Source organism: Leptodactylus fuscus, chromosome 7 (genome assembly GCF_031893055.1).
Source record: "Leptodactylus fuscus isolate aLepFus1 chromosome 7, aLepFus1.hap2, whole genome shotgun sequence".
Taxonomy (NCBI): domain Eukaryota; kingdom Metazoa; phylum Chordata; class Amphibia; order Anura; family Leptodactylidae; genus Leptodactylus; species Leptodactylus fuscus.
In genome coordinates this window covers 94,247-106,532 of record NC_134271.1, presented here as the reverse complement: position 1 = coordinate 106,532, position 12,286 = coordinate 94,247, and the positions used below count along the sequence as shown (strand labels likewise).

Here is a 12,286-nt window from a genome sequence, read left to right as displayed (position 1 = left end):
CAGGGCATGTTGGGGGTTTTGGCAGATGGCTGATGCTTAGTTGGGGGGTATCAGTTTTTCTCGGGGCTCTGTGGCTCAGCCAGGCTTGGTGGTGGTAAGAGCCAGGACTGCTGCCCTGTATGTGGGTCCAGAATGATAGTGGTTCCCACGTCTCGGCTATGCTACATCTGTGCATATACGCAGCAGACCCAGCGGTGCCCACGTCTTGGCTCTGCTATATCTGTGCATATGCGCATCAGACCCAGTGGTTCCCACGTCTCGGCTATGCTACATTGGTGTATATGCGCAGCAGACCCAGCGGTGCCCGCGTCTAGGCTTTGCTGCATCTGTGCATATACGCAGCAGACCCAGCGGTGCCCGCGTCTCGGCTCTGCTACATCTGTGCATATACGCAGCAGACCCAGCGGTGCCCGCGTCTCGGCTCTGCTACATCTGTGCATATACGCAGCAGACCCAGCGGTGCCCGCGTCTAGGCTTTGCTACATCTGTGCATATACGCAGCAGACCCAGCGGTGCCCACGTCTTGGCTCTGCTATATCTGTGCATATGCGCATCAGACCCAGTGGTTCCCACGTCTCGGCTATGCTACATTGGTGTATATGCGCAGCAGACCCAGCGGTGCCCGCGTCTAGGCTTTGCTACATCTGTGCATATACGCAGCAGACCCAGCGGTGCCCGCGTCTAGGCTTTGCTACATCTGTGTATATACGCAGCAGACCCAGTGGTGCCCGCGTCTAGGCTTTGCTACATCTGTGCATATACGCAGCAGACCCAGCGGTGCCCACGTCTCGGCTCTGCTACATCTGTGCATATACGCAGCAGACCCAGCGGTGCCCGCGTCTAGGCTTTGCTACATCTGTGCATATACGCAGCAGACCCAGCGGTGCCCGCGTCTCGGCTCTGCTACATCTGTGCATATACGCAGCAGACCCAGCAGTATGTACATCCCTATGGAGAGCAGCGTAAGCTGTGCTACAGCGCTGCCTCAGCTCTGCTACATCAGTTAGTTTGGATGACAGGAGTTGTGTTCTGTCAGTCTGTGCTAGAAACGGCTGTTGCTGACATCTGCCATAGTTTGCCCCCCTACATCAGAGGCTGAACACCACATTCCACTGTCTTATGCACACAAACTTAAAGCCACATATACTCCTTGTGCCCACACCCAGCCTGCATGTGCTGCACTCTCCTGACCTTCCATGAGACTCCATTGAGAATGGCTTCCACAGTGCCCCATGCAATTGTATATAGCTCCGCCCACACCATAGCATGAGCTCCGCCCACACCATAGCGTCAGCCTATCCGAGAACGGCTCAAGGGCCTGTGCTGACGTCATCAAGGTCCTTTAGCGTAGGGTGAACATTAAATTGATTCCGGTCGTGAAGCCATGTGTTTTACCGGTAGCCTATGTTTCAGTCGAGGTCACAATCTATGTATGTGGCCAATTCTATGTAAATCCGTTCAGCCGTTTGGCTGTGATTGAGGAACAAACATTCAAACACACAAAGTTAATACTAGGACTAGGATAATACTACAATCCTATTAATATTCTAAAGGTGAAAGTTTGTGAGTTTGGATGTTTGTTCCTCAATCACAGCCAAACGGCTGAACGGATTTTGGGGAAATTTCACACACACACACACACACACACATATTTGCCAGGAAAAGGTAGTAGGCTACTTAAAACGTGGGTCACTCACCCCAAATAGCCACCGTGACCCTCCAAAGACACCTCCGGGCTTGCCTGTAGAACCTGGCATTCTGCCAGCGCTGGTCTGTCTACGCACCTCCTATTGGTGCATGGCAGGCTGTGGGCGGGCTATAGAGGCAGGGCTGCAGCACCATAGGTTGGGGGCTGAATGTGGGCGTGCCGATTCACCAGGGACACAGTGAGGAAGATGGCGGCCGCCCACATCGTCCCGGAGCCGCAGCCAAGTCCACCTGCACACATGCCGGACGGAGGAGGCTGCTGCACCCGTCACTAGACATACAGGTCAGTGCAGCAGGGGGAGGGGGGGTGTCCCCAGGGATAACCTACGTTCCCCAGGTTCATGTCCCCCACCTACATCGGCCCCAGTGTAGTAGCACTTACCTTGGCCACGCTCCCTTGCCGCCACTTTCTCGCTCGCTCAGTCCACATAGTACGCACGGCGTCATAGCAACCTGACACCGGGGCCTCGCTAGGACACACACAGGCAGCAGGGAGCGGAGAAAGCAGCTAACCACAGAGCGTGGCCAAGGTGAGTGCTAATACACTGGGGCCGATGTAGGTGGGGGACATGATGCTGGGGGCAGCGATGGGCGGACATGAAGCTGGGGGCACAGATGGTGGAACATAAAGCTGGGGGCAGAGATGGGGGGACATGAAGCTGGGAGCACAGAAGGGGGGACATGAAGCTGGAGGCAGAGATGGAGGGGCAAGAAAGTGGGGGCAGAGATGGGGGGGACACACAGATGGGAGGGACAAGAAACTACTGGGCAGCAATGGGGGGACAAGAAACTGCGAGGTGGCGATGGGGGGGGACAAGAAACTGGGGGCAAAGATGGGTGGACAAGAAACTGCTGGGACAAAAAACTAAGGCCAGAGATGGGGGAACAAGAACCTGGGGGCACAGATGGGGGAACAAGAAACTGGCAGCAGAAATGGGGGTACACGAAACTAGGGGGAAGAGATGGGGGACAAGAAACTGGGGGCGAAGAGATGGGGGGACAAGAAACTGGGGGCAGAGCTAGGGGGACAAGGAACTGGCGGCAGAGATGGGGGGACAACACATATAAGCGGTTCAACGCCACCGCCAACCCACAGACGAAGTCGCGGGTAACTGCTAGTATTATATAAATCAAATCAAAGGAGCTTTATTGGCACGTCCGAATTGATATTTGGCATTGCCAAAGCAAGTAAAGTGTGTGTGTGTGTGTGGGGGGGGAGAATGGTATGTATTGTACACATGTGGGAGCTGCTCCAGGTACATTCACAGAATATTCTTCATGTTTCCTTCTTCCCTCAGGTAATTCCCACCACCATGTGTCCTGCACTGCAAACCGACATGAAACCAGAGGTAAATCAGTCCATTAGCTATCTATGTAAGGTCAGACCGCGGGCCCCTTCACCATCTTTGTACCACACACAACCTGTATGTGAACTATTAGTCTGGGGCCACTCGGCCATTGTAACCCTCACTTCTGTCATGTAACTAAAGATTGCCATGTAAATGTCAGAGATTGAAGTGTCGCTTTGACCCCCCAAGACGATGTGACCCTCCGCCAAGACGCTGTGTCCATAACCAGCAGTGCTTGAGGTTTTTTAGACTACAAGTCGCTGGTACAGCACCATCAAGGTGCCATTTACTTACATGTGATGGAGTTGTAGGGTGTCACGATCATCTGGGGTCCTTAAAGGGATCCTAACTTTCAAACACATTTTTTTCTGAGTAACACGTCGGAATAGCCTTAAGAAAGACTATTCTTCTCCTACCTTTCATTGTCACAACAATACTGTGTAAGCGGCCATTTTCTTGTGGCCTGTGGGCATGCGCAGTCTGCTCTGCCCGAGGCCTAGAAGTCTGAAATCTGCGCTGGAAGAAGAGGATGAAGAGGACATTGCTGAAGAAGATGGAGGCAGTGCTGGAGAGAGTTCTCTCGCAGCATTAGGGACGCCCCCAGTGCTGCGAAATAACTCATTTGCATACCAATAAAAACCGGGATTCCTACGGAACGGCGGCGCGGAGAAGACAACGAAAGGTAGGAGAAGAATAGCCTTTCTTAAGGCTATACTGACGTGTTACTCAGAAAAAAATGTGTTTGAAAGATAGGATCCCTTTAATCACTGTGTAGCTCTAGCATATGGGGATGTTCACACATGTCAGGTATTGTGCATTTGTGTACAGGAAATCTAAAGCCTAAACTGACCATAGGAACTTCAAACAAGACTCAGATGTTGGTGATCCCTAATGTGCCATCTATCACCTTCCCCAGAGGTAGAAATCTCAGGGATATGAATACCGAACGCATTGGCAAGTGGTGTGCAGTGAAAGCACACGGACTCCTTAGACTATAATAGGGTCCATGTGCTTTGCGCACGGTCTCCGCACAGAACATGTGGACAGAAAAGTAGTTCACAATCTACTTCGCTGGCCGCATGACTCGCATTGGTGAATGTGGCAATATTAAAGGGTTTTTTGGGACTTACATATTGATGTGGTGAGTGGGGGGTACAGCACACGGGTCCCCCAATAAGCCTGTTGCTTTTATATTTTGGCCGATACAGATCTTCACTTGTTTACATGTTTATTCCTCCCTAGATAGCTAGTATTACTCTGGTGGTGTAATATGTGTGACCCGATGTGGATTATTGACTGTCCCGCCCTGTAGCGATAACATACTCGCCTCTCTTCGGGTGATCTTCAGTCTACTTCAAAGCTGATTTGTTGTTTGGACACACGCTAGACTCCACCCGCTGACAGCCTCACTCATTACAGCTTGGGGATGGTATCATTATCCTCATTGGCCTCCTCCGATGAGTGGGCGGGTCAGTGGGTGGCTGTTATATAAAGAGCCGCCATTCCACTTGTCCAGTTGTTGGCGTTGGTTATTTTAAGTACCAGAGCCCACTGTCAGAGCTCCGGGAAGTGCAGGTATATCTTGGCAATGGAGGCACCGATTCACAAAAACATTGTTTGATTTAGGTGAACCATAATCTATCTATTAGTGGGTTGGGTTGACAATCTGGCTTCTGGTTACAGACCTTTATTATTCGGGGGTCCTGAGCCTATAGGGACAGGGGATGTCTTGAGCTTTTTTGCCTTCTGACCACTAATGTAACAAATGCTAAGATCCTGTCTTAATAGCTACACATGGCATTGTTAGACTATGAATGCACTGCATACAAAGCTATAAAGTTTTTTGAGTCAACGTTGGCATTTACTTTGTTTCCAAGTGTATATATAAAGGCGCAGAAATCTTTACGCTTTAAAGAAAGAAGCAGCGTCTACTGAAAGACGTTGTAGAAGTTACTCTACCTTTGTAGAAGAGTTTACAATCTAATGTAAACGCCTCATCTCTGGAATAGGAAATGTATACGGGAATAGCCATCATGACTGACACTTGTCGACCCCTACTCTGATGTATATATGAGCCTCTCGAATGTCTCCTCATCTGCAGGAAAGTCAAGAGCTCCACATGTGCATTAGAGTGTTAGAGGATCTTGCTAGCATTGGTGAATGTGGCAATATTAAAGGGGTTTTTGGGACTTAAATATTGATGTGATGAGTGGATGGTGCAGCACATGGGTCCTCCAATAAGCTGGTTGAAGAGGATATGGCACTCACGAGTGCTGCGGTTTCTTCCTTCTGCCAATAATGGCAGAATTATTGGGCACATGGCACACCAGCAAGTCAGTCCCATTCAAATGAATGAGATGGAGCTTCAATTCTAAGCGCAGCCACCATGATATGTATGGTAGTGGGCTTGGTATTCAGTAGAGAGGTCCCAACATTCACTAAAATTTGGAGTCTTTTCAACTAGCTGAAGTGTAGGGGTCCCAGGTGCCTGACCCCCAGCAGTCACATCCTAAGGATGGATCATCAATCTAGAAGTCTCAGAAGACCCCTTTAATGAGCAGTCTTAGTTTTTCCTCCATCACATTACTGTACAATGTTTAAGAATACAAATCTCCTCAATGAGAAGACACAAAATTGAATATCATGAATTCCCTCCTTTGTAGTTTCTAACAGATCCATATGAGAGCTTCATGCAACGTCACCTCAGATATTACGGGTATTTTAAAGGTAAGGGTATAAGCAGGGTATCTGTGATATTAAATGGGTACAAATTCTGGAGTGAATATGCCCAAACAGCCACCCATCAGATGTTTGCTTTTATATTGTAAATTATGTATAGGTTGGAAATATAGACAAGTCCCTAGTGGAAGAAACCTAACTTTAGGGGGTGGTCACAGCCAGGGCATAGAGACTGTGGTGACCCTAAGAGTTCATCTAGGACCAGTATCATAGAGGAAATATAAATGGGGACCCTTGTGACAGATTTTACAAAGGGGTGCGGTAGCTTAATTAGCTGTGCAGTGGGTTGTCATAGACATTTTTGCTTTATTTTATATATATGTTCCTTATTTCTGCAGAAAATAAAGCAAAAGAAGAAGAGATTTTACTGCACCCAGCATACGGGATCAGAAGAAGGGAACAAGAGGCTACAGACAGTGATTCTGACCGACCATCTTCTCTGGATGACCAAAAAAGGCTGATTTGTATGTATTCAGTAAAGTATTGGTGCATAGTTCTGCGGTAGTCTAGTGGTTTGGTGTTTTCTGCTGTATGTGTATTCATATATACACTATGCATCTGATTTATAATGCCTGACAAAAGTCGCAATTTCTGGGGCACAAGATTTTTGCAGAAAAACGTGATTTTTTTTGTCATTTTCTGCTATGCTCTCCACTTTTGGAAAAAGTGAGCAGATTGGAGATCACGGTGGGCCAGGATGGGGAATCTTCAGACCCACAGACTTATAATGCCTGGTTGGTGTAGATTTCAATTCTGGTGCATGTGACCTACCAAGATGTGCCAGAATGATTAATAGGCTGAGGCATCTGGCGCAGGCAATTATCAGGCTAGGTGTAGTACCAGTCTGCTTTTTTTTATTTTATAGCTCCAAAGAGATGCCTAGAGCCACTCTATTAACCTAGGACACCCGTTCTTCTGATCGGTGGGGTCCTAGTTGAGTGTTGACTTTTGTATATAAGCCATATTGGAGAGCATCTTTCTCTCTGGAGGATCTGGCATTGATTTCAGTAAGAACTGTGTAATGCTGCATTTCTCTTTCAATGGTGCTGTAGAGCAATGCAAAACATGTTGTCAGGTTCCCCTACCGATTACATTGTGTGATCTACAACTAACGTGTATTGTACTCAGTGTCTTTGTTCTTTTTATATTCCAGTCTTCTAATAATGTTTTTCTTTCTTTTCCTCCATGAGACTCGTTGCTTCTGGAGAGTGCTGTGTTTAAGAGTAGGCAGATTGTGTTTGATAAGCAAGAGGGGCAGGTCATCCCACGTCTCAGTGAACCAAGAGATTTGTTCTCCACCTCCAAAAAAAATGGTCTCCTGAAGCCTCCACGCTGGCCTACAGAGTGTGAAGTAATTTCTGAAGAGATCAGGCATATTGGTAAGATGGCATACTAACAACATAAATGATGGGACGCATACACTGGAGGAATTCATGATTTGCACTTTTTGTCGCTCATTTCCAGTTGGGTGCACCTTATTTCTGCAGTGTATTTCTATGGTCCTAATTTACTAGAAAGTCACATGATGTGTAATAAACCTTGCACAGAAGAAGAGTTCCAGAAGAAAACATGATTCACTGCTGTCAGATATTTAGAAAAAAAAACCAAGGCTATAAATGGATAGTAAAACATTTGGCAGACAGCGCACACCAGCGTTCCCCCATCTTGTGCATAAATCATTAAAAAAGGCGCAAAATAAAGGTTTGCTGACACAAAGTTATTTTGTCAGGCTGCATGAAGTCGCTACTGGTTCTTGAAGTAGATTTTGGAAGTGTTTTTCAAACCCTTGTGGTTTTGATGCCTTTTTGAAGTGGTTTTCAAAGAGTTTTCTAAATCCTGGGCACAGCATTTTACAGTACCTGCAAAGCCAGCCCATGGGATTTTGGCTAATCCCATCCACACAATGCAGATACATGTTGAGTTTTTGTAAATCGCAGCATGTCAATTATATCTATGGAAACGCTGGCGTTTTCTATATCAGTTTAATAGCGACAAAGTCCACAGAGGAAAATGCTGCAGACTTTCTGTTAAATGCACTGTGACAAAAAACGCAGTGGATTTCCGTTGCAGTCTTTTTTGCAATGTCTTAGGCCAGGCCCGATGTGGCGTAAACAGCGTGATTTGCCCACAGCAGAAAATCTGTGTAAACTATTTCAGCATTTTATAGTCAGAGCAAAGTGGATGGGATTCTAGCAAATCCCATGCCCATTCTGCGGTAAAAACTGCACTGCGGACATGCGGCGATTTCCAAAACCAGCACGATCTTGGTGGCATTGGCAAGTCACTACATTGTTGGAGTCTGTCTTGGGGCTGGGAAGTTGCAGAAATGGAGCAGTAGGAGATCAGTAGGTAAGTGTTATTTCTTGTATTATTTTATACTATTCTAAGTGGTTTTTTTGGGGTGGCTGGACAAACCCTTTAATACAGGGACATGTTACAGCTCACGTTTAGATGGATCAATGGAATGTCCGATTAATTACATTAATCATTAACCCTGTAGTAATTTCACTTGTAGACTGGTCTTATCCTTGTAAATTTGTGTTTTTTGTATGCACAGAGTGGGAACCTTCAGATCCAGAGCTGTTCTACAGGCATTCAGGGAAAGAAGCAATGCCGTACATCTCTTATGAAAGGGATGGCAAAGTGGTCTATGAAATCAACCAAGGTATGGCTATCCTGATTCTGGGAATTGTTGTGTGATGTAAGCAGTGTTGTTATGTACAATATGTCAAATATCTTATACTGTATGCGCTTACTTAATGGTTAGTAATGCAAACTGCCAATCTTTTCTCAAAAGCCCCTGACTGTACAAGGCTAATGTCCAAAACTGGGTAAACGAAAAGCAAAGTACAAACCCACTGCATGGTATGAAAAAAAAAAAGCAACAGTAAGGTTGGGTTCACACCAGCGTTGGCTCTCTGTACAGTGGATTCTGTTCCCCTGCAAGCAGTGCTTTTCTTTCTGCATTTTTTGCCCTCTCTGGCGTAAACCATGCGGACCCCATTATAGTCTATGCAGGTAACCGCTTTTTTAAGCGAATTAGGTTTCCATTTGAGGGGGTTCCCAAGCGGACCCCCTGAGCAGAAACCCCAACACAAATGCAAACCTGGCCTAATACATATGTAGACAGTTCATCCAGAGATGAAGATGTGTGATCATAAGAGCAGAGATTTTATTAGGATATTATCTTTTCTGGACACTTATTTATTCGCAGGAGAGGCTAGGGGAGACCAAGCTGGTTCTTGGATTGCAATAATAGTCCTTTGGTTTTAAAGATAATCTGAGGCTAATTGACTGCTTTCTCTTTTAGGGTAAGCTCACACAGGGGTTTTTTGGTCCAGAACCTGAGGCGAAGGCCGACTCAGGTTCCGGAGCAAAAGACGGGGTAGCCGCCACTGTGTTGCTACATGTCTGTGTGGGACATTAAACCCCAATAAACCTGTGGGTGGTTTAATGTCTCATATTGACCTGACATCTTCCCTTCAAATGTCCATATGATCCCTGATCAAGAGGCTGATAAGTAAGGCATTGTTAGCTGGCATGCAGACAACTTAAGTTCTCCAATTGATTTCTTTTGTTTAACTGTATTTTTATTGAAAATTTTAACATAACAAGTAAGAAAACAATTGCGAAGGAGAAAACAGAAATAAGGGAGAGGCCACATCGCCAATCCCACAGCAGGTAACAACATAAAGAACCGTATTAAGGAGGTGCAATGAAAAACAAGAATACTGGGGGAGACAGATACATAAAGACAGAGGGGGAGGGGGGGGTGAAGGGGAATATTAGGTCACAGGCTCCCATTGATTTCAATAGGAGCCGTCTACGGCCTCAAAATCCTGACCAAAAAACTCTCTGTGAACTCAGCCTTATCATTGTGCATAATGACAAAGCTGTCAATCAGTGGCAGGTAGTTAGTAGGAAACGCTTTTCAGTTTCTCCATAGATCACAGCAGATTGCTGAGGTTTGTAGCCACAGGATAACCTGTGGTCTGCATATTACAAAAGGACCCTAGGGCAAATGCACAACTAGAAAACATTATAATGTGTGCAGTCAATTCTGATCATCCACTATCTACAAATCAGCCTTTTTTGGTCATCCAGAGAAGATGGTCGGTTGGAATCACTGTCTGCAGCCTCTTGTTCCCTTCTTCTGATCCCATATGCTGGATGCAGTAAAATCTCTTCTTCTTTTGCTTTATTTTCTGCAGAAATAAGGAACATACACTATGTGATCAAAAGTATCCGGACACCTGGCTGAAAATGACTTACAAGTTTGTGGCGCCCTCTATGAGTAATGCTGGATACAATATGGTGTTGGCCCACCCTTAGCCTTGATGACGGCTTCCACTCTCGCAGACATACGTTCAATCAGGTGCTGGAAGGTTTCTTGGGAAATGGTAGTCCATTCTTCATGGAGTGCTGCACCGAGGAGAGGTATCGATGTAGGTCGGTGAGGCCTGGCACCAAGTCGGCGTTCCAAAACATCCCAAAGGTGTTCTATAGGATTCAAGTCAGGACTCTGTGCAGGCCCGTCCATTACAGAGATGTTATTGTCGAGTAACCACTCCGCCACAGGCTGTGCAGTATGAACTGGTGCTCGATCGTGTTGTAAGATGCAATCGCCATCCCCGAATTGCTCTTCAACAGTGGGAAGAAAGAAGGTGTTTAAAACATCAATGTCGGCCTGTGCTGTGATAGTGCCATGAAAAATAACAAGGGGGGGTGCAAGCCCCCTCCATTACCGATGGAGGGCGCCACGAACTTGTAAGTCATTTTCAGCTAGGTGTCTGAATACTTTTGATCACATAGTGTATATATCGTATCTAGTGTCAGGGCTTAAAGGGCTCGGCCACTTTCAGACCAATATTGAGAGATAAATGTTATTGTTTATATAATAAAAAGTTGTACAATTTTTCCATTATATTCTCTGTATCATTTCCTCAGTTTTCTAGATCTCTGCTTGCTGACATTCATTCTGCTTACTTCTAGTGGCTAAAACTCTGACCATGGTGATATGATGTATGGTCCAGGGGGTCATGTTATGGACACACAGGTGCACAGCTCACTGTGGTCACAGAATGGTAATCCGACATCTGCCTGGCAACACCTGTGGGTCCATCTCATAACCATGATCAGAGTTTTATCCACTGGAAGAAAGCAGAATGAATGTCAGCAAACAGAGATCTAGAACACTGTGAGAAATTATATTGGAAAATTGTACAACTTTTTTTATCATAGAAACAATAACATTTGCTCTCAATATTGGTTTGAAAGTGGCCAACCCCTTTTAATACTTTCCAAATCAATAACAGTGCTGTGTAGGAGCCTTTAATAGGAGCAGAGACATACCTATGTTGACTGTGGTGGTGTACAGTACTGGTGTCTTCCCCCCACATTATGGGGGTTAAACACCCACGATTGGGAATAAAACACCCTATAAAAGACCCTAACTACCCACAGGTCTTGATGGACTTGGGGTTTAGTGTTTGAAATAACCCTCTTTTATTGCTATCTGTGCCTGGGATAAAAATAAAACCATTTATTCTGACATGGCACCTGTCCTAGCAGCGCAGGCGTAGTTCTTCAGTGAAGCCGGAAACCTCGGCCTCAGTTTGCTTGTGGGGGTCTACATCCCTGCCTTCACAAAAGGACTGCGCAGGCGCCAGGAGATCCAAGAGACTCATCTCTCGGTAAGTAGGAAGGTTTGTTGTTTTTTTTAACATGAGCACAGATGGTGTTGCTACATGTCTGTGTGGGACATTAAACCCCGATAAACCTGTGGGTGGTTTAATGTCTCATATTGACCTGACCAAGAGGCTGATAAGCGAGGCATTGTTAGGTGGCATGTAGACAACTTAAGCTCTTCCAACTTGGAATCCATTGGGTTCTGAGTTGCCAGGGACAGTAGCAGTTACCCCAGAGGCTGGGGCCCCACTTAGAATAAACCGCAGCATTTTACAATACCTGCAAAGTGGATGGGACTTTAGCCAATCTCATCCACACTTTGCAGAAAAATATCTGCAGTGGAAATTCTACAATTTTCAAAAAGCATGATGTTATTGCAAATCGCACCATGTCAACCTGTATACCTAAGGAAATGCTGGTGTTTTCCATATAGGTATAACAGGAGCAGAAAGTCCACAGAGAAAAATTCTGCAGGAAAAAATCATGATGTGTTTCTGTTGCAGTCTTTTCCACAGTGCTTTCTGGCTGTGGCTCACTATGTGGGGCCTTAGCCTTAAAGGTTATGCCCTTGCTGGCAAGGTATTGTCTAACTTCCTCCAGTTAAAGAAAGTGCTTTGGTTGTCCATGCTTTTTATTGACCATCCAGACGACATGGATGGTGCTTGTCCTTTCCTTGAGGGCTAGCCGCTTTATATATCTTTATAGTTATACCCACCACCTTAGTGCAAAACAGAAGGGTTACCCTATCCCTTGCAGCTTTAAAACCTAGGGCCGGTTTCGCTTCTTGGCCAATATATGTCATG

The 12,286-nt window shown here is 46.0% G+C and overlaps 1 protein-coding gene across 1 annotated transcript in view; it reads left to right on the top strand.

Moving 5' to 3' along the window:
- Window positions 1–3,008: 3,008 nt before the first annotated feature.
- The window catches only part of AGBL2 (AGBL carboxypeptidase 2), a 40,468-nt gene continuing 31,190 nt past the window's right edge, over window positions 3,009–12,286 (top strand). Inside the window, exons 1-5 of the mRNA XM_075283328.1 lie at window positions 3,009–3,056; window positions 5,720–5,783; window positions 6,134–6,259; window positions 6,986–7,174; window positions 8,353–8,460. Of these exons, the coding sequence (XP_075139429.1) occupies window positions 3,021–3,056; window positions 5,720–5,783; window positions 6,134–6,259; window positions 6,986–7,174; window positions 8,353–8,460 (523 nt within the window). The 5' untranslated portion in view covers window positions 3,009–3,020. The remainder of the gene's footprint in view (window positions 3,057–5,719; window positions 5,784–6,133; window positions 6,260–6,985; window positions 7,175–8,352; window positions 8,461–12,286) is intronic.